Below are 24,123 nucleotides of genomic sequence, written 5' to 3' on the forward strand. Positions count from 1 at the left end.
GCATGCTGGGACCGCTAGCCCTTCCGGGGCGCCTCAGGATTTCGGGTCCCGGCACCCTGGGCGGATGCCCGAAGACTCCGCCTTCCCAAGAGCCCCTGCGGCGGGGTGCGAAGATGGCGGCGGCGGCGGCGGCGGCCCGGAACCCCTAAAGCGGCGGCAATGGAGCCTCCCCCGTCGCCGGGGCCGGAGCGGCTCTTTGATTCGCACCGGTAAGAGCCCCGGAGGGAAGAGACCGGCTCCCGCGACCACTTGGCCTTCGGCACCCGATCACCCCGCCTCTCGCCCCCCAGGCTCCCGGGTGACGGCTTCCTGCTTCTCGCGCTGCTGCTCTACGCTCCAGTCGGGTTCTGCCTCCTCGTCCTGCGCGTCTTTCTTGGGATCCACGTCTTCCTGGTCAGCTGCGCGCTGCCAGACAGCGTCCTTCGCAGGTTCCGACCCGGGCGCTCGGGGAGGGTCGGGGCCGGGCCTGGCCGGAGGCCGCGCAGTCACCACTGCTGGCGTTCCCAGGTTCGTGGTGCGGACCATGTGTGCAGTGCTGGGGCTCGTGGCCCGGCAGGAGGACTCCGGACTCCGAGATCACCGCGTCAGGGTCCTCATTTCCAACCACGTGACACCTTTCGACCACAACATAGTCAACCTGCTCACCAGCTGTAGCACCGTGAGTTAGGGACGAAGCCGAGAGTGCCACGGGGCGGTTCCCTGGGGCCCAGCTCAAGGCTCCCCTCTCCATGTCCGGGTTTCCTTTGGGGACCACAAGATACTGACCCTTACCGCTGACCCCGCTGTTCTACCCATTTGTCAGTTTTTCTCATTTCCCAACATTCTTTTCTTCTTGCTTTCTCTCCTTCCCATTCCCAGCCTCTACTCAATAGTCCCCCCAGCTTTGTGTGCTGGTCTCGGGGCTTCATGGAGATGGATGGGCGGGGGGAGTTGGTGGAGTCACTCAAGAGATTCTGTGCTTCAACGAGGCTTCCCCCCACCCCTCTGCTGCTATTCCCCGAGGAAGAGGCCACCAATGGCCGGGAGGGGCTCCTGCGCTTCAGGTGGGTGAGCACAGTTATCTGTCTCCAACTGTGTAGGTGGTCAGGCCTGGGAGCCCTTGGGTTTTCACAGCCTTTTCCAGCCCTGCCCCCTCCCTTCCTAGTTCATTTACTTTCTGTCCACTTTTAGTTCTTTCCCCTGAATCCCTTTATTCCCCATAGTTCTACTTGTACAGTTTGACAGTTACCCATTTTTAAGTCGGGTATGAGCTGCTGACTGGGTTGGCTGGGATCCCATCCTACTACCTCTTTCCTCTTCTAGTTCCTGGCCATTTTCTATCCAGGATGTGGTACAGCCTCTTACCCTGCGAGTCCAGAGACCTCTAGTTTCTGTGGTGAGTGTGTTCAACAGGGAAGCTCTGGGTTTGGAGGGGAAGTTTCCCACTCCTGGCCCTGGCTTAGACCTCACTCATGCCCTCCCCTCAGACGGTGTCAGATGCCTCCTGGGTCTCAGAACTGCTGTGGTCACTTTTCGTCCCTTTCACGGTGTATCAAGTAAGGTATTAACTGTCCTTACTTTTTGGTGGCTGGGAGAAACTCGTCTCAAGGTCAAGGAAGTAGCTGCCTCTGCCCTGTCCATTTGCAGATCTTTTAATATCAGGGTCCTACCACAGAGGCAATATAAAGTATTTACTGTCTCCCCTATCCTCACCACCACTGTTCCAGGAAAAGAGGTATCAGAGTGGAGAGTGGGTGCCCCCAACATGGTCCTGGGTTGTCTTTTGCAGGTGGCTTCGTCCTGTTCATCGACAGCTGGGGGAGGGGAGTGAGGAGTTCTCCCTCCGTGTACAACAGGTGGTAGGGGACACAGGCAGGGGGGAGGTGGGTCCTTTCCTTATGGGGAAGGAGAGGAAGGCTTAGGAAACTTCCAATCTTCCAATTCTCCCTAGCTGGTGGCCAAAGAGTTGGGCCAGACAGGGACACAGCTCACTCCAGCAGACAAAGCAGAGCACATGAAGCGACAGAGACACCCCAGATTGCGCCCCCAGTCAGGTGTGTGGTCTCCGGACACAGCGCTCTTTAGCTTTGTTTCCGCCTGTTGTGCTCTCTTCCTTAACGCCTGTACTAGCCAGCCTCTCCGTCCTCCTAGTTCTCCCCTCACCTTATTTCGGGTTTCTTTTTTGCAGCCCAGTCTTCCTTCCCTCCCTCCCCTGGCCCTCCTCCTGATGTGCAGTTGGCAACTCTGGCCCAGAGAGTGAAGGAGGTTTTGCCCCATGTGCCACTGGGTGTCATCCAGAGAGACCTGGGTATGAGAAAGGGTAGCCTCACGTAAGGAGACAGGCATAGAGAGGGAGAGTGGGTGGCGAAGGGAGAAGGTGAACAGGGAAGCACACTCCTGTCCTCTCTTCCCTCCTGCCCAGCCAGGACTGGCTGTGTAGACTTGACTATCACTAATCTGCTTGAGGGAGCTGTAACTTTCATGCCTGAAGACATCACGGAGAGGACCCAGGCCCTTCCCACAGCCTCCACGCCCAAGGTGAGACCCGGGAAATGGGCAGGTCCGAGACCTGGGGTGGGATGGGACAGGCTGCATACCCCCTGTCCCTGCCGTCTGTGTTGTTGATCCTGAGACCCTGGCACAGTGCCTCTCTTGCAAAGTAGGCGTTCGATGCGCGTTTAATGATGATGACTTCGCAAGCCCTCTGACACTGTGATCACCTCAGTTCCCCAGCTCTGGCCCGGCGACCCCTCAGCCCACAGCCCTAACATTTGCCAAGTCCTCCTGGGCCCGGCAGGAGAGTCTGCAGGAGCGCAAGCAGGCGCTGTATGAATACGCAAGAAGGTGAGGGGCTTAGAGAACAGCGGGTAGGGAGGGGCAGATTGTATACGGCAAAGCCCATGCAATGTCTTCTCCTTACGTCCCACAGGAGATTCACAGAGAGGCTGGCCCAGGAGGCTGACTGAGTACAGGATGGCACCCAGAGCCGCAGGACGGAGACTGGGGGCAGCCCTCACCCAACTCACAACAGGCCGGATGGGTGGGTGGTAAAAAGGGAGGGATGGGGCTCCCCCCAATATCACATTAAATTCAGGGTTTTCACTCAAGGTCTCTGTTGCCTCTCTGGGTCTCAGAAGGCCCATAGCAAGTTCCCTTTCCCTTGGTTGTAGGGATCAGGGATGAGGGCTTCCTTGTGGGTTTGTGGGGGTCAGAATGGAGCTGTGTGCAGTCACCCCCTCACGTCAAGAGGTGCGTGATATTAAGGACATGTAACTGAGCTGAAGGCCCAGAAGCAGCTGGACCCTAGCTTGGGTGTTCAGCCCAGGTATGTGAGGAAAAAGCTGCAAAACTGCAAGTCCCAGGATGCCTTCCACTAAGGAGCACTGTACACAAAGTCTGCAGAGTGCACACATGCTCAGTGTGGTGGCTTGAGCCTATTTTCCATAGGGCACTGACCAGATTAAATGAGGTGGAGCACACGGCCCCACCCCAAAACAGTCTTCAGGACTGTTGAGGCACACCCCAGGGTGGAGCCGGAATTTACCTTTGTACTTCACAGCAGCTCAGGGTTATTGGTGACTTGCTGTGTGGGTCTGGAACTGGCTGCCATCCTGACACGTCTCAGAGCTGCAAGCAGGTTTGAATCCAGGATCCTTGTGGCCCTGCTCCCTGATTCTTCCCCCGCTCCTCCTCTGATTCTTCCCCCGCTCCTCCTCTGATTCTTCATTCTGTTCCCTTGGGGACCTTCCCACAGATTACCATGTCTCATAGAATTCCTGCTGCCCCTGAGGACCCCTGTGTTAGTCAAAGGATTTTTACTATCTGACTACAGGGTAATAGTCCACTTTTTTTTTTTTTTTTTTTTTTTTTTTTTGCGGTACGCGGGCCTCTCACTGTTGTGGCCTCTCCCGTTGCGGAGCACAGGCTCCGGACGCACAGGCTCAGCGGCCATGGCTCACAGGCCCAGCCGCTCCGCGGCATGTGGTATCTTCCCGGACCGGGGCACGAACCCGTGTCCCCTGCATCGGCAGACGGACTCTCAACCACTGCGCCACCAGGGAAGCCCAATAGTCCACTTTGGATAGTCCCTTACTTGGAGACTCAACTCTCCACTGTTTCCTGGCAGGCAAGAAATACTGGGAAGGGTGGACCCCAGGGCATTATCACTTGAGGGTACAGGTTAGGGATCAGGGCTGAGGTGGGCAGATGGTGTCAGTCACCAAATACGAGGCCTTGATGTCTGCCCTGCCTTCTGTAGGTCCTGCTAGACAGCCACCATGGCCTCTCAGGTTCTCGGGCTGGAAGAAGAGTCTGGCCCAAACCCTGGGGATTCTGAACTGGCTGTGAACCCCTTTGACGGGCTCCCTTTCTCTTCCCGCTACTACGAGCTGCTTGAGCAGCGCCGATCCTTGCCTATCTGGGCTGCTCGCTTTATCTTCTTGGAACAGTTGGAGAGTAGCCCCAGTGGAGTGGTGCTGGTGTCTGGAGAGCCTGGCTCTGGCAAGAGCACCCAGGTTGGGGAAGGTTCTGGGAGTGGACAAACGGGGCGGCTAGGGAACTGGCTCTTCCCGGGACAAGGTGTGGGGGGGGGGGGGGCGGAGCTGTGTGGAGTAATAAGGGAGGTGGGTAAAAGGAGACAAGCTGGCCCCAGGGTAGCTGGTGAAGGACCAGGGGACTCCCCAAATAAGAGATTAAACTGGCCACAGCTCCCCCAGCACTTTTGACTGGAGTTCTGTATCTCGCTGACTGATTGTCCTTCCCTACCCTACCCCAGATCCCACAGTGGTGTGCAGAGTTTGTGCTGGCCAGGGGTTTCCAGAAGGGCCGGGTAACTGTGACTCAGCCCTACCCTCTGGCAGCCCTGAGCTTGGCCCTGCAAGTTGCTGATGAAATGGACCTGACCCTGGGTCATGAGGTTGGATACAGCATCCCCCAAGAGGACTGCACTGGGCCTGACACCCTGCTCAGGTGTGGCCCCCTGCAGGCCTGACCCCAGATCTCCTTCCCCTCATCTAGTAGAAACAAGCCTAGTCTTCTGATATCTCACCATTCCCTCCCTCAGCCTAGCTCACCCTTTAAATCATGCATGATGCAACTGCTGAATTCAGCCCTTTAACCCCAGCCAGGGACCTCAGACATTCAACCTCACCCTCATCATGAAAGTCTCACTTTCGTAACTGGAGTACAGCTTGTGAACAGTGTCACCAGTGACCAGTGGGGTTGTGGGTCACAGGTAAAGGTCCATGGGCTCAGGAAGTCAGTCACAGGGTCTTTTTCTGATCTTTACTATCAGAATCTAGGCCCCCTGGGGAGAAGCTCCTCTGGACTTCCGGGGCTGGTCAGTGTCTACACTGACTCCTCTGCCCACTACCAATGTCAACAGGTTCTGCTGGGACAGGCTGCTTCTGCAGGAGATGGCCTCGACCCGGGGCACTGGAGCGTGGGGTGTGCTGGTGCTGGATGAGGCTCAGGAGCGGTCAGTGGCCTCAGATTTGCTCCAGGGGCTCCTGCGAGATGCCAGGCTGGGAAACCTGCCAGGGGACCCCAGAGTGGTTGTAGTTACTGACCCAGCCCTCGAACCTAAGCTCCAGGCCTTCTGGGACAATCCTCCTACTGTACATGTACTTGGAGAGACTGGCAGGTGTCCCACTCCCGTCTACAGGGACACTGTCCCTGCTGATAGAGTGGAAGCTGCCTGCCAAGCTGTGCTTGAGTTGTGTCGGAAGGAGGCTCCAGGGGACGTGCTCGTGTACCTGCCCAGTGAGGAGGTAACACCGGGGACGCCAAAGGCGGAACTCGCGTCCCATGTCCGTCCCTTCCTGTCCCGGGGGGTGTGAGCAATGCTTGTTAGGAACAGTGGAGTTCTAGTACTTACTCTCCATTGGAGTCCTGAGGAGAAACTCGGGGGTTTCGGGGTGAAAAGGTCTACCACACTCTCTTTGATTCCATACGATGCGGGGGCTTGTGGTTCAGTGAGCTCCTGAAATGATAACACCCCAACTTTCTGAGCATGTGCCTGTTTTCAGAGTGAAGGGCCATAGTGTTTCCTCAGCGTTTCAAAGGGGTCTGTGACCCACACAGGTGAGAACTGCCCTAATACCCCACCCCTCTCCTCAGGAGATTTCCCTGTGCTGTGCGTCCTTGTCCAGGGACGGGGGGTCCTTGGAGAACCACGGGCCTCCACCACGGGTGCTGCCCCTCCACCCGGGCTGTGGACAGGCTGCTCAGGCTGTGTATGAGGACGTAGAATCGGGGGCCCGAAAGGTTGTGGTCACTCACTGGCTGGCCGACTTCTCCTTCTCCCTCCCTTCCGTCCGACATGTCATTGACTCAGGACTGGAGCTTCGAAGTGTGAGTGAAAGAGAGGTGAGGGGACGTGGGGGCTAAAGATAGAAATAGCCCTCTCTCATGTGTCTTGGCCTTGGTTGGGGGGCGGTGACAGGTTTACAGTCCTCAGGTCCGAGCAGAATCCCAAGTGTTGAGACCGATCAGCAAGTGTCAGGCAGAGGCCAGACGACTGCGGGCAGCAGGGATCCTGCCAGGTAAGAGCCTTTGCCCTCAATGAGCACAGACATGAGCCCTGAGAAGTCTGCAGTGGTCTTCTTTCCCAGGTCCTTCTCCCCTCAGGATCCTGCCTCTGCCTGTACCCTAAGTCCTTCCTAGAACTAGAGGCTCCCCTGCTGCCCCAGCCCAGGGTGTGTGAGGAGAATCTGAGCCCCCTGATATTACTACTAAAGAGGAGACAGATTGCAGAGCCAGGGGAGTGTCACTTCCTGGACCGGCCTGGTGAGCTCCCCTCCTGCCCAAGTCCTGCTGTCCAGGCTCTGAGACCCCCTGCCCTGTAAGCCTTGTTCCCTCTCCAGCTCCAGAAGCACTGATGCAGGCCCTGGAAGATTTAGACTATCTGGCAGCCCTGGATGATAATGGGGACCTGTCAGACCTGGGAGTCATCCTATCCGAATTTCCCCTGGCCCCTGATCTGGCCAAAGCCCTGCTGGCCTCGTGCGAGTTTGACTGTGTGGATGAGATGCTCACCCTGGCCGCCATGCTCACTGGTATAAATCGCTCTTCTCTCTGGCTCTTACGGCCACTTCAGCCTTCCCTCTGGTGTTCTGGTGCTCCTAAAGCCAGCCCGTCCCCCTTTGCTCTGGTTCCCAGCGCTCCCAGGGCCCGAGGAGCTAGGCTTCATCACTTCTCCCCCTCCGATCTCGCTGTTGTCTCTCGCCCCTCAATATGTTTAAATCTCTCCTACCTTGTGTTACTAAAACTGCACCCCTCTTCCTCAGCCCTACACTCGCCTTCGGCTACACAGAATAATCTCTCTCCTGTTCAGTCTAGGGTATTCCTCGCCCGCTGCATTCCAGCTTCAGGCCCACCACAACACTGACACAGCCTTCAGCTCACCAGTGGCCTCCTAGAGACCTAATGCAATGAACACGTTTGACACTTGAGCACACCAACCCTTCCCACCTGAAAAGGGCCCCTCCCTGCGCCTCTGTGGCCCCTCTGGCCGCTCCCTAATCTCGCACTTGAGCTCTTCCTCCTCCGCTCCTCCGCGGTTACCTCAGGCTTCTGTCCTTGCCTCTTGTCTGCCCGTTCCCTGAACTCTCTGAGCAAGTTCATTCACCCCCATCGTCTGAAATGCCGCAATATCATTCTTCTGAATCTTGGATTTATTTATACATCTAACTCCTGATGGACGTTTCTATCAGAATTGTCCATAATACTTCAACCCAGAACTGAACTCAAGCGCTTTTGTTGTCGTTGTTTTTGTTGAGCCTGAGCACTTTTTCTTTTAAATAAATTGATTTTACTTATTTATTTATTGGCTGTGTCAGGTCTTGGTTGCTGCGCGCGGGCTTCGTCACGGTGCGTGGGCTTCTCATTGCGGTGGCTTCTCGTTGCGGAGCATGGGCTCTAGGCGTGCGGGCTTCAGTAGTTGTGGCACGCGGGCTCAGTAGTTGTGGCTCACAGGCTCCAGAGCGCAGGCTTAGTAGCTGTGGCGCACGGGCTTAGCTGCTCCGTGGCATGTGGGATCTTCCCAGACCAGGGCTTGAACCCATGTCTCCTGCATTGGCAGGCGGATTCTTAACCACTGCGCCACCAGGGAAGCCCAAGCCTGAGCACTTTTTTAAGCTACCCCCTCACCACCACCACCACCACCACCACAAAATCATACAATCATCTCTGCAGCTCCACTATCATCCTTCTAGACTAAACTTTCTCCAGGTTTTTTCATTTTTATTTTTCACTTTTCCTAATTTTTAAACAAGTTACCTGTTCGGCTCCACACTCACAGTCAGTGCCAGCGTTACCTCATCACTACTCAGCTGGATTCCTTTCGTAGCCTCCTAACTAACCATGTGAACTCCTTCCAAACACGTGGACTCTTAAAAACTCGTCTTCATCAGCTATTCTCCACCTTCCACACAGAGTGTAAACTCGTTTGCACAGCACATCCGGCCTCTCGTAACCTAGCCCACACCGACCTCTCCAGCTTACTCCCCTGCCACCCCCCGCCACACGCCGTCCCCCCCACTCGTATACTAGGTGCTTACAGTTCTCCGACATGCGATTCCCGTGGTCTAGAATACCCACTCCGCCCCTTCTCCACGGAACTGATTCCTACTCAGACTTCAGGTACTGGCCTGCACACCGATTGGACTTAGCAAGTTTGCCTACTTGTCGGTCTCTCCCAAGCTTGTTGAGGGCAGGGACTGCTTCTCGTTTATTTATCTTCAATGTCTAATAAACTGCATCGCCTCTAGAAGTCTTTTGAATAAAGTTCCCAAAGTGACACTTCTCCCTCATCAGTGCACTGCTGTCCTTCCTCATTCCCCAAAATGAACTTCCTCTCTTCTGCCTCCAGCTGCCCCTGGGTTTACTCGTCCTCCGCTCTGTGCAGAAGAAGCTGCCCTGCGTCGGGCACTAGAACACGTGGATGGTGATCACAGCTCTCTGATCCAGGTGTATGAAGCCTTTATACAGAGTGAGTGGTCCAATCTGCATCCTCTTACAGAATCCAGATTTTCCAAAGAGAGGAAGTGGTGTACAACCAGCTGACAGATCTCTATTCCCAAGGAAAGGAAGCCCTTTGGCCAAGGGTTGGGTTCTTCTGGGGGTCTCAAGGGCTTTAGCTATAGCTGGTCCCTTTCTATTCCTAGGTGGAGCAGACAAGGCTTGGTGCCAGGCTCGGGGTCTAAACTGGGCAGCATTGTGCCAAGCCCATAAACTTCGGGGAGAACTCCTAGAACTCATGCAACGGATTGAACTTCCCTTGTCTCAACCAGCCTTTGGCTCTGAGCAGAATCGCAGAGACCTTCAGAAAGCACTGGTGTCAGGATACTTCCTGAAGGTTAGGGGAAAGAGTTGGGGTGAGGGTCATAAAAGGAGCAGAAAGTAGAGGAAGCAAAGATTGGTGTATGTCACCTCTGAAATTGGGGTCCAGGTGGCCATACAAAGGATTCTTTAGAACCAGGAGAAACTTTTCCTTTGAGGTTTTGGATACAAGGGGCTATGGAGATGCCATACAGTGTGGTAGTATGGTAGGGCTATAACACCTAGAGGTATGCTCTACCGGTACACGGGCCTCTCACTGTTGTGGCCTCTCCCGTTGCGGAGCACAGGCTCCGGACGCGCAGGCTCAGCGGCCATGGCTCACGGGCCCAGCCGCTCCGCGGCACGTGGGATCTTCCCGGACCGGGGCACGAACCCGTGTCCCCTGCATCGGCAGGCGGACTCTCAACCACTGCGCCACCAGGGAAGCCCTATGCTTTACTTTTAATACTCTCACCACCCTTGCTAATAATTCTTTCTCAACCCCCTTTTCTTTCTTCTACTGACTGACACTTCACTCTCACTTATTCCTTCAATATCTTTGTCTTTCCGTGAGGTGGCCCGAGACACAGATGGAACTGGAAATTACCTGCTCCTAACCCATAAGCATGTGGCCCAGCTCTCCCCATACTGCTGCTACAGAAGCCGCAGGGCTCCTGCCAGACCACCACCCTGGGTGCTTTACCACAATTTCTCCATTTCCAAAGACAACTGCCTTTCCATTGTTTCTGAGATTCAACCACAGATGTGAGTTCCCTGACAGCCCTCTTACACTACCCATTCCTCTTCCTGGGGCCAAAATTAAAGCTAGGGATTTAGAGACCCTAAGAAGAGGAGGGGGTCTTAGTGGTTTGTAGTAATATATGATGTGAGGAGACAGGGTTTGTGGGAGGGGTAGTAAGAAGTTTCACAACTTATAAAAGAGGATACAGAAATCATCTAATTATGACTGTCTCTGTCAGGCTGGTGGAATTGGCCCCTCCATACTTCCTGAGTAACCTGCCCCCTAGTGAGAGCAGAGACTTCCTGAACCAGCTGAGGGAAGAAATGGCAGATTCTTCAACAGGGAGTGAATCTTCCTCCACCCAAGAGCTTGGAGTTGCCTGTGTCCTGCAGTGACCTGCCTGCGGAGTGAAGCTGAGCTCATCTCATCATATTAGACCTTCCCTCAGGCTAGCACCTAGGCAGCCAGCCAGATTTAGAAGCCCAAAGTTAAGGGTCAAATACTGGAACCTGAGTCCCAAGAAATGGTGGGCTGGGAGTGGAGCGAATTGGGTAAGGCACAGTCTAAACAGAGTAGGACCCTTTCCTTAGCTTTCTTCTATTTATTGAAGAGGAACTAACATGCCTTTCATATACCCAACTTATGCCAAACCCATCCTTGTGTTCCCTTTTGGTCTATAAAAGTTTTTATATGGTGTCTAATTTGAGTTTGGTTCTGCGGCAGCATTTGCAATATCCATGAGTTAGAGATGAGTTAGTATGAAAGAATCAGAGTCAACTCCAACAGTGATATCCTCTTGCCGGGTTCCCACCTCTAGTCAAGACTTGTACTGTGACTAACCTAGCTGTCTCTAACATGGAACATGAGTAGTTTGGCTACAGTTGGCCTCTAACCCTGCCTAAAGCTTACCTCCCTCTATCACACTGCTCTGGCCTCCAGGGGAGAAAGAAAGGCGGTGCTGTAAGAATCCGACAAAGTCTTCCCTTTTGTTCTCATACCACTTAAATCCTGCTCCTTCTTAAACCTCAAGGCTACTGCAGCCAAACCCACACTCTTAACTTTCCATCAATAAGCTTCCCAGCAGCCCCTAGCCCACTCACAAGTCTTTCCAACAACTTCAGGGACATCATGCTTTTCTCTTTCCAGCTGGTACTACGTTCCCTTTTCTTCCTTTGGACTATTAATTTTGATATCCTCAATCATCTTGCACATTGTAAATGTATTTATAGAAATTGATGGAAAGGAACCTTTAATCCTTAGAACTTTGCTTTTCGCCTCAGAGTTTCCTCCCTTGGAGATTCTGTCTGTTCTCATCATTCCATCTATTTCCTACCTCTGTGTGGATGTCTACTGACCTCCCCCAAAAGGCATTTTTCCAGAATTTATTCTCTCTAGGTCTAGCATTTAGTTTTGCCTGCAGAGTTAATCTTGGTTCTATCTTCCCAATTTCCCTTCCATCATCCACAACACCATTGATTTCTTGAGCCTTTACATTTCCAACCTGGGAATTATCTTTGATTATTTTTAGGCCTATCACTTCCTAATTATTTGCCAAATTCTGCTCACCCGAACTCCATTGGGCCCATTAACTTCGTCCATTGCTTCCTCCTCTTCCCTCTCTGTCCCCGAGGGACACCAGAGCCAGATTTTCTCTTCCAGCGAGTGTGTAAGTATCCGTCTCGCCTGCCACCCACTTGTGAGGCTCAAGTGAGAGGATGTAGTCAGCAGGTTAAACACACAGACAACATGGGGCTCAAAGTCCTTAGCGATTATTTTACAGTTGAAGGATGAGACGCCCAGCGTAGATAACCCTCTGGCTCCCGTCGCGGTCAGTCGGACTCGCTTTCCAGCACCTCCTCCATTACTCCTCTGTCGTTGACGTCTTCCTTCCTTCCTTCACACCTTTGCTACAGACCCAGCCCGTGCCGGCTGCAGCCTCCTGATTCCAGCCAGGTCTGTAAACCTACTCCAGCCACACAGAACCCCAGCTCTAACACACCCACGGAAGAATCCGGAGTCCCTCAAGAGAGCAGCCATTGGCCAGCCCGCCCCCCTCCCCGCACCACATTGGCTATCCTACTGCAGGTCCCGCCCCCTCAGCGCCTCGGGTTCCAGCCGCGGTGCAACTGTCTAAGTGAAAAATGGCGGGAAAGGTCACGATTAAGCGCGCAGGTCAACAGCACAACGCTGGCCTGGGAGCCGGCAGTGGCCGAGGAGCCCTCGACGATAGCCTCAAGGCCACCTCCTCCTCGCACGCTCCACTGCTACGGAACCACGGGGTGGGCGGCCGTGCGCTCCAAGGCCCCGGGCCCGGGGCTCCACGCGGCGCCTCGGTCCGGAAAAGAGCGCTCGGCCGGTCGGGCAGGCGTCGCTCACACCACTGAGGCGAGCCCGGACACGGAAGCCACCTTGTTGTCCTCGGCCCAGGGCTGCAGGTTCTGCAGCGCGAAGAGCGACGAGTTGTGCAGGCAGAGCGGGTCCGGGGGCAGCGGCGGCCGTAGCGGCCGCGGTAGTGCGTCCTGCTGGAGGTGCAGAAGCAGTCGGCCCGCACGGTGCCGCTCTGCCTCGCGCTCCTCGGCCGTCTGGCGCCTGGGCGGGCGGAGACGCGGGGTCAGCGAGGCCGGCCCTCGCCCGCCCCACGCCTCACCGCCACTTGGCCCGGCCCGGTCCCTCGCCCGCCCCGCGCCTCACCGCCACTTGGTGCGCCGGTTCTGGAACCACGTCTTGACCTGCGCGTCGGTCATGCGCAGGGCCTTGGCCAGCGCCGCCCTCTCGGCCGAGGCCAGGTACTTCTGGCGCAGGAAGCGCCGCTCCAGCTCCAGCACCTGCGAGCGGGAGAAGGATGTGCGCGGCTTCTTCCGCTTTGGGGGGGTCCGGTTTTGGTAGGGGTGACCTATACGGCGCGTCCCGGAGAAGGGCGAGAGCGCCGCTACAGGGAGGAAGAAAGAGCAAGGCAGGGTTTTCGGGGCGGCCCGAGGTGTCACTGAGAAGGGAGCGCGGCTGCCGATGCTGCAGAGCTCCCGCGCCCGGTCCCTGCGGTGCCCCAAGCTCGACCCCGCACCAGTAGAGGCTTCTAGACAAGAAAAGGCCTCGGAAATGGCCCTCCCACTCGGGTGAGGGAGAGGCGTCCCCCGTAGCTTCACCCTGCCCTTCCCGCGGTGTGGACAGTGAACTGCAGAGGAGGGCGCGGGCATCGACGGCAGCTACCTCCCCAGCGCCTCTCAGCAGCGGGACCAAGAGATACAATTGAGGGAGGATCCCCTGGGATTAGGGGCGGAGGGTACGAAAGGGGACCTTGAGTTGGAGCAGAAGGAGCAAAGATGAGGAAACCGGGTCAGTGTGGGGCATGACGCTGGAGGGATGGGGCAACCTCACCAGTGAGCCGGTCCTTGGCATAGCGGCGGCCGCTGTCCATCCAAGGGAAGGTGAGTCCCGCTAGGCTCCCGGCGCCGCCCAAACCCGAGGGTCCAGGAACAGCAGGCGCGCCTGCCGCGGGCGGCTGCACTGGCAGCGGGCGGTGCGCCGGGACGCGGATCACACCGCCCGGGCCCACACCAGAGCTGCCTGGTAGCGGGGCCAGCGAGCCCGCGGGGCCGTAGCTTGAGGCTCCGTGAAATCCACCCGAGAACGCCACACTCTCCCCATGGCCCTGGCCCGCTCGACCCGGGCCTAGGCCGCTCCCGGGGGGTTCCGGGCAGCTCAGGATCTGATCGATTCCGAAGCTGATTGGCTCGTGGTGCGGGAGGCTGTGCGAGGCCAGCACCGCCGGCTCCATGGGTCCGGGTCGGGGAGGACCGCAGGAGGCTTGGCAGTTGGGGAGCGCGCCCCAAACAGCTCTGGGAGCCCAGCAGCGGAGCGTTTGGGGCGGTGGCCTCAGGGGCCTGCGGGGCTGGCCATGGAGAGGCGCCGGGCCCCCCAGGACATCTTCATCCCTGTGTACGGGGAGTAACCGCGCCCGTGCCGGCCTCTGCCGGGCGTCGGCGCAGGGACTCGCATCCCGGGGGAGCACGACCGACTGGGGCCCCAGGAGCGCCCCTGCTGACTCTGAAGAGCAGATGGACGCTGGACTGCCGGGGCCTCTGCCCGCCCGAGTCCGGGGTGGAGAGGGCTGGCCGGCTCGGGCTGGGGCAGTGACTGACAGATCAGCCTCGGGTGGGCAGTGGGGGCTGGGGGTAGGGCAGGGGCGGGGCCGGGCCTGTTAAAGGGGAAGAGACGCCTGTTTGCTCTGAGCGCGGGGAAGACTGGCCGGCGGGAATGGTGGGGGTGTTGGAGGGGGGAAGGCGGCGAGGGTGTTATGAACTTGCACGGGAGGGGCCGGTGCTTGGGCCGCTGCGCGCTGAGTCAGCCGAGATGCGCAAGGCAACTCCATCCTCGCTGGCCTCCGCCTTTGGGGTTTCCTCGGCCTCGCCGGCTTCCTGGCAGGTGCCTCCTCCCACAGCCCCTACTCTTCGCCTCCCGATGGGTCCTGCCTGACGACTCCCGAATTCGTTGTGGCCCCCGCCTAAATGCTCTCGAAGACCAGATCTCGTTGTGGCTTTCTGGCTGAGCTGGGAAGCGGCTGGGGAACGGGGCCGGCGAGTCGGAGGCCCGGGAAGAGGACAGGTGTGGGAAGGCGGTGGCAGGGTGTCCGGTGGGCTAGGGCGGGGAACAACTACTCTGGGCCAGTGATCCTGGTGCTCCTCCCGGCCTCTCCCATAGGGGCCCTAGCTGCATTCGGGAGCGCCCGTAATGGGTGCCCAGTGTTGCTTAGAATTTTGATTTCCTGAAATCGGTGTAAAGCGGACCCGTGGTTCCACCCGAGCTAACTCAGGTCGGTGGGGACTTGGGGCTGGCGTTCTGCCCCCGACAGGGAACCACCAACGCGGGACTGTGCGCCTCCACTCTGCGCCTAGGAAGTCTATTCTCACACACTCCCGCCCACCCCACCCCCCAAAGGCGGGAGGACGAAATCGCCACAGGCGACACTTGGGACCTCACAGAAGTCTTCGGAGGATCCTAACCGCCTCATTTCGCATAGCTGCTTCACTCCACCCAAGCCCAGGAAACTGTGCCTGGAGCGTGTCAGAGAAGGGAGGTGGGGAAAGACAGAAGCCGCTCGGTGACCTTGTGACCTCTTGCCGAGGACCCAGGAGCTGGGAGCGTGTGAACTCTGCATCCTTCCCCGGGATGGGACCCGGGGCCGGCCGGGCCCCTGGGCCTTAGACCCGCCCCTGCCGCCACCCAGCCCGGTGCAGGCCGCCATAATCGGGTTAGCTGGGTCGGAATTACATTACCTTCCCCGGCCCGCCCCGGACCCCGGGGTTGGGGGGGCTGGTTCCTGGCGCCTCTGAGCCGGTGAGACTGGGCGCCTGGAGGGGGATGTTCTTACCGTCCCTCGGAGGGTGGGCACCGACGAGCAGCTTGGCCTGCCTCGGCACGTGGTGGCCAAAGTACCCCGCCCCACTGTGCCTGCCCTAACCCCTCCACTGCAGCCCACTCCGGTGCTCCCCTGCAGGCTGCCAGTTACCCGTGTGAGCCGAAATGCCTTCTAAGTCTAGTAGGTGGGTCTCCCTGGGAGCGCGGATCTTCCAGTTGATCCTCCAGGATCTCCTGGGGAAAACTCTGCCCCTCCTTTCTCCCTAGCAGATGGGCTGGCAGCCTGGCGCCTAGGGCAGGGTAAGGGGTCTTTTCTCTCCAGGGAACCAGGAATGATATTTGGGCATCTGGGCAGGAAGATAAGGAAGAGAAAAAGGGAGTAGGCTTTCTCCTCACACAAAGCCACCAGCCCCTCAGTGTTCTCAGAAAACCTCAATCTGAAGGGGGTGAACGATGGGGGAGGGAGGCAGTGGGCATCAATAATATGTGACATCCTCCCCCAGTCTTGTCCACCTCCATCATCCATTTCTCCAGCTATTCCCCAACTCTGCCAACAATCCCTTCTGAAAGGGTTGCCAGGGCTGGGGGGTGGGGTGGGGTACTGCTACTTTGGCAGCTGTTTTTGTCTTGGTGAAGGAGACAGACATCACCACCTCCCCTAAGCCTTCTCAGAACTCCAAGCATCTTTTCTCAGCAGTAGAGGGGTTGGGGCTCCTATAGAGCATGAAACCTCTACTGTTCAGGCAAACCCTTCAGAGATAGCAACGGGCTGGATTTCCCTGGATGAGAACACAGAGCCTAGGGAGACGGTAAAGTAAATAAAGTCTCTCAAGGGGACTGGCCTGCAGGTTAGGAGTTTGTCAGTCCCCTTTCCCACTCCAGGGGTGGGCCTCAGGAGACAGTGAGCACTAGTGTGTCTCCAATCAAGCAGAATAAATCCTTCTTGAATGAATCAATGAGTGAATCAATGCAAGTGAAAAAGGTAGCATCGTGCAGACCTGTATACCTGCTTACTCTACATCCTGGATTTTTTTTTTTTACATCCTGCCTTTTGAGGTCAGCACAGATGGCACGGCCACCCAGAGATTACCCAACTGATCCCTGGAGGAGACTGGTCACAAACCTGGTAGTATATACACATCTTCTGAGGATTAAAAAAAAAAAAAAATTTCAGTGCTCGGCTTCAAGAACCAACGGCATCGAATTCTGTCAGCCACAGTCCTAGGAATTTCTCGGCTTGCCTCCACCTTGCTAGTTCCCTGATTCTCTAGCAGGATGGTTCCTGCTAGTTTCTGTTGAAGAGAGGTTCTGGAGTCAGCACCCCCGCCTCTCATACACACTTCCTTGGGTCCATCTCACCATATTTTACATGCGTGTGACTGCCCAACTCTTCAAGTGTTCAGGCCTTCAAACCTGCAGCTTCAAAGGGAGAGGCCACATTCCCAGCCCATCCTCCTGCATCTTGTCTTCCGTCCTGCTGTTGGTGCCATGTCCCCACTCCTGTATCATCATTTTTCTTACCAATTTAGTCCTTCCTACCCCCAACTGTCTTAGGTCTCTACTATCTGGACAAAGTCTTTGCCCAACTCCTCAAGAGAAAGTATGTGTTTCTTTTCCCCTTTTACTGCCCATACCCATTGCCTCCATTTCCCCATTATTTATTCTTTTAACCCACCGCAAGCTGGCTTCACTACATGGACCCTTTCTCAGAAAGCTCCCGTGTCCAGTGTCTGTTATCCAGGACTTCTCTGACATGTTTTACTTTGTTGACCATCAACTATTTCTTGAAATGTCCATTCTTTTGGCTTCCATAATATCATATTATTCTACATCTTTGGAACATTCACAGTCACTGCTTATGTTTTTCCTCCACTGACTTTTCTTCTTCCACCAAAGACTGTGAGCATTCTTCAGAGCTCAGACTTCAGCTTTGCCCATCTCTACCTCTGCTCAGGTTTCATCCATTCCAATAGTTCCATCTATTACAGCTACCCAGAAAACTCTGAGACCTCAGTCCCTGGTTCTGACACTTGCTGTGTTCCACCCCACCATTCTAGTTTTCCGGCAAGCTCCACCTGCTTTCACTCTAGCCACCTTAAGTCCAACAGGCTGGAGGAAATTCTTCCCCTCAAGCTCCTTATCCACTTCCTCCTATTATTCTTTTCTTTGAAGTGTTTCATACACAGTCCTTCCTTTCCATTTCCACAGATAAAAGCCTAGTCTAGGCCATCATCACCACCACGTACATTCACGTGTTCATCCAGAAAATTTTGATCCTGGCACTGGAAATATAGTTGTAAATACAACAAAAATTCCTGCCATTGAGCAGCTTACATTCTAGTGGGGAAGACAGGTGAAAAGGGAAATATATACAATAAACTTAATAATAACAATGCTAAGAAGAAAAATAAAGCAAGGAAGGCGGAAGAAGAAGTGTAAGAGTGGGGGATTATGATTTATCTAGATTGATCACAGAAGACCTCATGGAGTAAAGACCCGAAGGAAGGAAAGGGCCGTTTGGATAGCTGAGCATTTCAAGCTGGGGAGACAAGAGTACATCCTGGTGTATCTGTGGAACAAACAGTGAGGGGGTCCAGTGTGTCTGGAGAGACTGAGGGACTGAGGAAGACCATGCAAGGCCTTGAAGGCCATTGTAAGACTTGTACTTTTATTCTAATTGAAAAGAGAAGCTATTGGAAGGTTTTAAACAGAAAAGTAAGAAACCTCATTTTAAAATTTTATTTTAAGCAACTTTCTTAAGGCAAAACTGACATACAATAAATTGTACATATTTAAAGTGTACAATTTGATACACTGACATATGTATACACACATGAAACCATCAACACAATCAAGATAACAAACATCAACTCAAAAAAACTTTCCATGTATTCTTTTTTATTCATGTTTTACCGGAATCACTGTGAGCTGCTCTGTTTAGAATAGGCTAAAGAGGGGTAAAGGTAAAAGCAAGGAAAGCAGGCAAAAAGCCACTGCAATCATCCAGAGAAGAGATAATGGCATCTTGGAACAGAGAGGTAAGCAGTGGCTGTAGCGAAAAGTAGTTGATTAAAATATCACTAATCTCATAACTCCTTACCGCTAATTCACTCTGAAGATAAATGAACAAATACGTTTCTTTCATAGGATAACTCCCTCTCTTCCAAAACGTCTTTTAGCTCCCTATTGCCCTCAGGCTAAAGTCCCAACCCCACAAGGCTCTGCTTCTTCTATCACTACTCTCAGGTCTACACCTGGGCCTCAGTCCAGTCCCTCTCCGTTCACTCCCCTCCCCTTTGCCTTTCTTTTCTATTTCCACCACACTCCTTTCCCCACCCCCACCCCCAGTCTCTAACTTGTGCCCACACAAAGACCCAATTCCTCCAGAAAGTCTTTCGGGGTCTCCACTGGTATCTCTCCCTTCTTGAGTCTCCGATTGCACCTGATGTTAATATTCCACAGTAATTTTATCTTTATTTTTTTTTAAATCCCACTTTTTAAAAAGTACCTAGGGACGTCGGTGTACCAGCTCTAGGGCCCCTGCGTCCTCCCCAAGTACGGAACTGGGCCTGTGCTACCGCAGGAGTTCGCTGCCTCAGCGTGTCCGTGTGTGGTAGTGTCCTAGCCGTCCTCCCCTCCTTCTTGGGCATCTGCTCTGCATTAGTCTGTCCCAGGCCTCCGCAGGCGCCGATGATTGAATCATCATCATTAACCAGGGCCTGCTCCCCCATCCTCGGCGGCAGGGGGGAGTGTGGGGGCGGGGGTACGATCACTACCACGTCCCTGGGGGTCCCTCCTTCCCTTCCACCCTCTACGAGATTCCGCAAAGCTCCGAGAAACCCCCGCTGTGGAGCCGGGACAAGGCCCACCATCGGGATGAAGCTCCGTAATGCGGACGAGTCAGCCGCGGAGGGCGACACAAGTAGAGGGCCCTGGAGGGGCTTCTTTAGCAGGGACATCATCACAGGAGATCGACGACCCTGAGCGGTGGCGGGAGGAGACGGCCGGGCCTTTGGGAGTTGAAGGCGGCCGTCTTTTGCAGGCTCCAAAAGTTAGTCCCGAGGTCGTGTAGGGTCTATTATGATGATTACTACAGGAGCTCAAAGAGATAGGACCCCTTCCCAGGCACCCCCCGACTCCCTAATTACAGATTGAGGAGGGGGAGGGGCCAGTGGGGCTCAGGTGAGCACACGGGGAGAAAGGGACATGGGCGGGGCCTTACAGAGGGTCAGCGAATCCGAAAAGACCTAAGCCTTCGTTGCGAGGCGACAAGTCCCGCCCCGCAGGCGGCACCGGAAGTGGCCGGCCGGGATCAGCCTTTAAGATGGCGTCTCCTCAGGGGGGCCAGATTGCGATCGCGATGAGGCTTCGGAACCAGCTCCAGTCAGTGTACAAGATGGACCCGCTACGGAACGAGGTGCAAGGGCGGCAAGGTTACCACTGTGGTCGGCTAGCGGTGCGAACTGCGGCCGGCTACAGGACGGGCGGTGGCTGGCCGGGCGCCAGTGCGCCTGCGCAGAGACAGGGTGCCCAATGCGCCTGCGCGGTTGCGGTCGGGTTGCCAAACTCCAGGCTAGGACGCCTGCGCATTGTGCCGCTCCCGCTTTGTAGTCTCCCTTGGGAAAGGAAGGTGGGGCGAGTTGGCTTGGAGGGAGACCCCGCTGTGCGCGGAGCCCTCTGCTGGGCGGAGGGAGAGTGTCAATCCCCGGGAGCTAATCGGCTGACGGCGCAGGGTGCGGTGTTGGCCTTGGGGTCTGATGAGAGGCGACTTCCAAGTTGTGAAGGCACATGGGTTGGGGTTGGGAGAGTGGTCGTTGACGGAGGGTGTGTCCGCAGGAGGAGGTCCGAGTAAAGATCAAAGACTTGAATGAGCACATCGTCTGTTGCCTGTGCGCAGGGTACTTCGTGGATGCCACCACCATAACAGAGTGTCTTCATACGTGTGAGTGCCCAGGACCCTGGCTGTTTCTTCCAGGCCCCACTTCCCACTAAGCCGGCTGCCAGCCTCTAGGCTGCTTGCCCCAACCACCCAGGCGACCCACCCAGCCCGTGAACCCGATTTCCAGAGGGCCCGAGAGTTTGCTTTTCTCTTCTTGCAGTCTGCAAGAGTTGTATTGTGAAGTACCTCCAAACCAGCAAGTACTGCCCCATGTGCAACATCAAGATCCACGAGACGCAGCCACTGCTCAACCTCAAACTGGACCGGGTCATGCAGGACATCGTGTACAAGCTAGTGCCAGGCTTGCAAGACAGTGAGTAACCAACCTGACTTTGAGGGGCCTCTAGAGGACTGATGCTGGGTGACAGCTTGAGATGACAAGGGCTTTGGGAAAGAGGTTGACAGCTAGAGGGACAAAGAATGAGGGAGGGCTTATATTTGACTTCCTGTACGCCACTCCCTTCTAGGTGAAGAGAAACGGATCCGAGAATTCTACCAGTCCCGAGGCTTGGACCGGGTCACCCAGCCCAGCGGGGAAGGTATGTCTCTTGGTAGCAGGAGGGTAAGGGAAAACCCCCAGAGCGTTCCTCCTGCCCAGCTTTGCTCCCCGGGGAAAAGGCGTCTGGAACCTGTGCCACTCTCCTCATCACTCTGTCTTTCTCAGAGCCAGCCCTGAGCAACCTTGGCCTCCCCTTCAGCAGCTTCGACCACTCAAAAGCCCACTACTATCGCTATGATGAGCAGCTGAGCCTATGCCTGGAGCGGCTGAGGTGAAGGACAGGTCATGGGCTGTCTGAAGTGACAGTGACAATGACCCAGAGGCAGGGAGGGGCTCAGGGAGGGGGCGAGCAGTAAGGGAGTGTCTGTTCACTTGAAGAGAGTGTATCATGGCTCTGGGCAGGGGACGGGGGGAAAGACAGAGCTCCCTAACCCGTGTCTGCTTCCCCCCCAGTTCTGGCAAAGACAAGAATAAAAGCGTCCTGCAGGTGAGAGGGGCTGAGGGGAGGGCCTCTTTAAGGAGACTCACCTCCCCATGGCCCTTCCCTCACACACCTGTTCTCTTCCTTGCCCTCCCCACCCCCAGAACAAATATGTCCGATGTTCTGTTAGAGCTGAAGTTCGCCATCTCCGGAGGGTTCTCTGTCACCGCTTGATGCTAAATCCCCAGCATGTGAGTATGCCATAGTAAGCTTTTTTGGGGGGGTGGCTAAGAAAGGAGGAACAGGGTATAGGGTAGACCAGGGTAGTTCTTGACCTGTGCAAGAGGATAGTTCTTAAAACCGTGCCCCATCTCCCTCCTAGGTGCAGCTCCTTTTTGACAATGAAGTTCTCCCTGATCACATGACCATGAAGCAGATATGGCTCTCCCGCTGGTTCGGCAAGGTGAGCCAGTGCCCAGGCAGCCTCCAGGGCGGGGGCAGGCCGAGGGGGCCTCTTGGGTAAGAATGTTCCCACTGACCACTTCTTCCCTTGGTTCTCTCCTCAGCCATCCCCTTTGCTCTTACAATACAGTGTGAAAGAGAAGAGGAGGTAGGGGCCAAGCCCCCACCTGTCCCTCGGCCCTTCCCGCCCCAGATATTTATGTGAAATTAACCTTGGCTTTATTTTTTGAAATAAAAACTTTAAAAAAAAGCATCTTTTTCCCTTTTTTCCTGCCACACACTCATGCTTTGTCCTGTGTCCTGCTTCCCTCTTGAGTTTCATCAGGAAGGAGGGCCTCTCTATGTTGGTGTTCCCTCAGTGAATTGCCAGAGGAAAGCCGTAGAGGACCCTACATAGGTAAAACTCTGAAGGTGACCTAAGTGAAGCCAGGCCATTCATAGTAGCTCTTTTTGGTGAAGGGACGGGGAGCTCTCACCGTCCTTGAATGTTGCCACATGTAATGCAGGCCTGAGTTGGAGGTATCCTCATTCAGTAGTGGTGAGAATGGGGCTAGGGTTTGACAGTGGCCACTGCAGGACTGAAGAAGAGTGACATTTGAAAGAAAATACAAAGAATTGCACTATGGGAGGAGCCTTAAAAAAATCGGGATGCAAGAACACATGGGGATAGCCACAGCTGGAAACCTCGCTGTCCACAGGAGATTCAGTGGGCCTTCAGGTACCTGGGCTAGGTGAAGCCAGGGTGTGGAGAGGGTAGTTGAAAAGAGGGAACTGGTGCTCAGAAGAGGCACCTTTTAGGAACAAGAGGGAAGCAACAAGGCGAGGACTCCACTGAATAATTCAGCAAGCATTCCTTGTCTGTTTGAGCCAGACAGTAACAGAGGAGGGAACTGGAGGCCAAAGCAAGGAGTTCCTGAAGGAAGCTAATGGGCTGCTGTGGAGTCTGAGACAAACTGGATGGCATAGGCAGCATAAATGTTAAACCTGATTTTAAAGCTTAAATCTGGCGCTGGCCAGTCTGACTCCATGAATTCAAGGGGCCTATTGGGTATAGCTTGTGAGGGCTGAAGGTGCCTGAGCTTCCCCAGATGGAGATTGGGTGGCAGAGGGCCCAGGGGAGGGCCATAGTGAAGGTGGCCTGAACTGGCTAAAAGAGCCAGAGCCTCAGGAGCAAAAACCTGAGCTTGCTCCCAGGGCACAGTAGGCGTGGGCTTCCCTCCCCATGGATGAAGCTTGTAGGCCAAGAGGAAGGCACATGTGGAGACACTGCAGACAGCAAGGCAGAGCCCTTGGTGAACTCTGGGCACGCAGCAGGGACCAGCGTAGGGACACTGCAGGGCCACCGGCCCAGGCCCAGTGCCTTCCTGGCACCACCTCCAAGGTTCCCGAGCCTCACATGTTTCAGGCCTCAGGCCTGGAACGCGCCCCCCCCCCCACCGCCCCCACCAGCTGTCCTTGAAAGCCTCAGTGTCACCTCCTCCAGAAAACCTTCCCTCAGCCAGAATCAGGGCTTTCTTCAGTGTCTTTGGCCTGCCTCTATATCAGCATATCTCTGGAGGGTTTTGATGAATTATATCTATCCCAGGATTCCCCATTCTCTTCACCCTGAATTTAAGCTGGGGTACTCCCAGGCCCACTCAAGTACGCAGCACTTAGACTGTTATCAAGGCATTTGTGTGTGAAAGGGCATTTCCGGGGGCGGGGGCGCGCGGTAGTGGAGGTAAGGAGAAAGGAAACGCCCCTGCAGAGCAGTCCAGTAGGGGCTTGGCGGCAGCTTGACATCTAGCAGGCCCGGTCAGAAGATAAGGCTGCTGGAGACGGGAGACCTGAGAACCGAGCCTCGGGATGAGGCCTTTGATGACACATGCCTTGCGGCCAAGAAGCAGCGGAAGGTGCTCAGGCCTGGATCTGGGTTGGAGCGGCTCCCCGCCTCGCCCCCAGCTCAGTGGAGCCTTTTTCTGTGTGTCTGTCAGCCGGGGTGGCAGTGGTGGCGGTAGCTGCCGTGCGTCTGCCGAAGTGGCCGATGCAGACCAGCTGCGGGCGACCGCGCCGTTCTCCCTCCATCTGTGGGTCCATTACTTCCTTCCCTGGCCTGCCCCACGCAGATCCTGACCCTCGGGGTCACTCGGGTCTCGATCTGCGCCACAGCGGGCAAATCAAGCCCACGGTTCTCTTGGGCTTGGCGACCTAGAACGCCCGCGCTGCGCTCCGAGAAGCGGCCGCAGGGCCTTCCCAGCACGCAGCCCTCCCTCCGGCGCGCGGGACCTCGCGGGGCGCCCGGGTGGAGGCGTCGGTCCTCACCTGCAGGGCCAAGCTCGCCCTTGCCCCCGATGCCCTTTCTCACCAAACCCCTTTCATGGTCCACACTCACCTGAGGGAGGGGCACCACGATTTGCCCTGGCCTTTGG

At 55.8% G+C, this 24,123-nt stretch overlaps 4 protein-coding genes across 7 annotated transcripts; 3 read left to right on the forward strand and 1 right to left on the reverse strand.

Annotated features, from left to right (window-relative positions):
* Positions 1–53: 53 nt before the first annotated feature.
* Positions 54–3,086, forward strand: AUP1 (AUP1 lipid droplet regulating VLDL assembly factor). 2 transcript variants are annotated; one of them, XM_081255030.1, is made up of 12 exons: positions 54–209; positions 291–428; positions 508–658; positions 859–1,043; positions 1,303–1,375; positions 1,467–1,540; positions 1,769–1,835; positions 1,931–2,033; positions 2,168–2,287; positions 2,402–2,517; positions 2,705–2,823; positions 2,909–3,086. In XM_081255030.1, exons 1-12 carry the CDS (start codon positions 160–162, stop codon positions 2,943–2,945), a joined length of 1,233 nt encoding a protein of 410 aa, XP_081111156.1. In that variant the 5' UTR covers positions 54–159; the 3' UTR covers positions 2,946–3,086. The 2 variants fall into 2 exon arrangements, with proteins under 2 accessions (XP_081111156.1, XP_081111157.1); XM_081255031.1 differs by lacking the exon at positions 2,909–3,086 and having other exon boundaries at positions 2,643–2,730.
* Positions 3,087–4,235: 1,149 nt separating this feature from the next.
* On the forward strand, positions 4,236–10,729 carry DQX1 (DEAQ-box RNA dependent ATPase 1). The gene is made up of 11 exons (XM_081255032.1): positions 4,236–4,493; positions 4,754–4,947; positions 5,363–5,747; positions 6,097–6,330; positions 6,422–6,520; positions 6,591–6,765; positions 6,843–7,034; positions 8,849–8,968; positions 9,144–9,334; positions 9,872–10,062; positions 10,278–10,729. Exons 1-11 carry the CDS (start codon positions 4,257–4,259, stop codon positions 10,432–10,434), a joined length of 2,175 nt encoding a protein of 724 aa, XP_081111158.1. The 5' UTR covers positions 4,236–4,256; the 3' UTR covers positions 10,435–10,729.
* Positions 10,730–12,411: 1,682 nt separating this feature from the next.
* On the reverse strand, positions 12,412–13,814 carry TLX2 (T cell leukemia homeobox 2; the record flags this gene model as incomplete). Its single annotated transcript, XM_081254298.1, has 3 exons — positions 12,412–12,628; positions 12,731–12,968; positions 13,415–13,814. 3 exons carry the CDS (start codon positions 13,812–13,814, stop codon positions 12,412–12,414), a joined length of 855 nt encoding a protein of 284 aa, XP_081110424.1.
* Positions 13,815–19,253: 5,439 nt separating this feature from the next.
* PCGF1 (polycomb group ring finger 1) lies at positions 19,254–21,965 on the forward strand. Of its 3 annotated transcripts, none has more exons than XM_081254424.1 (9): positions 19,648–19,811; positions 20,231–20,336; positions 20,494–20,646; positions 20,801–20,872; positions 20,998–21,103; positions 21,286–21,319; positions 21,418–21,504; positions 21,636–21,716; positions 21,820–21,965. In XM_081254424.1, the coding sequence occupies exons 1-9, from the start codon at positions 19,719–19,721 to the stop codon at positions 21,865–21,867; spliced, it is 780 nt and encodes a 259-aa protein (XP_081110550.1). In that variant the 5' UTR covers positions 19,648–19,718; the 3' UTR covers positions 21,868–21,965. The 3 variants fall into 3 exon arrangements, with proteins under 3 accessions (XP_081110549.1, XP_081110550.1, XP_081110551.1); XM_081254425.1 differs by lacking the exon at positions 19,648–19,811 and adding an exon at positions 19,957–20,127; XM_081254423.1 differs by lacking the exon at positions 21,820–21,965 and having other exon boundaries at positions 19,254–19,811; positions 21,636–21,812.
* The last annotated feature ends 2,158 nt before the right edge of the window (positions 21,966–24,123 follow it).

Source organism: Mesoplodon bidens (genome assembly GCF_964165515.1).
Source record: "Mesoplodon bidens genome assembly, chromosome: 14".
Classification (NCBI taxonomy): domain Eukaryota; kingdom Metazoa; phylum Chordata; class Mammalia; order Artiodactyla; family Ziphiidae; genus Mesoplodon; species Mesoplodon bidens.

Coding starts and splice junctions, on each gene's coding strand:
- PCGF1 (XM_081254423.1), top strand. CDS start 19,719: ATGGCGTCTCCTCAGGGGGGCCAGATTGCGATCGCGATGAGGCTTCGG. Junction 20,647..20,800: donor AGTGCCAGGCTTGCAAGACA/GTGAGTAACCAA, acceptor ACTCCCTTCTAG/GTGAAGAGAAACGGATCCGA. Junction 21,104..21,285: donor CTATGCCTGGAGCGGCTGAG/GTGAAGGACAGG, acceptor CTTCCCCCCCAG/TTCTGGCAAAGACAAGAATA.
- DQX1 (XM_081255032.1), top strand. CDS start 4,257: ATGGCCTCTCAGGTTCTCGGGCTGGAAGAAGAGTCTGGCCCAAACCCT. Junction 4,494..4,753: donor GCTCTGGCAAGAGCACCCAG/GTTGGGGAAGGT, acceptor ACCCTACCCCAG/ATCCCACAGTGGTGTGCAGA. Junction 7,035..8,848: donor CCTGGCCGCCATGCTCACTG/GTATAAATCGCT, acceptor TTCTGCCTCCAG/CTGCCCCTGGGTTTACTCGT.
- AUP1 (XM_081255030.1), top strand. CDS start 160: ATGGAGCCTCCCCCGTCGCCGGGGCCGGAGCGGCTCTTTGATTCGCAC. Junction 210..290: donor CGGCTCTTTGATTCGCACCG/GTAAGAGCCCCG, acceptor CTCGCCCCCCAG/GCTCCCGGGTGACGGCTTCC. Junction 1,836..1,930: donor TCTCCCTCCGTGTACAACAG/GTGGTAGGGGAC, acceptor AATTCTCCCTAG/CTGGTGGCCAAAGAGTTGGG.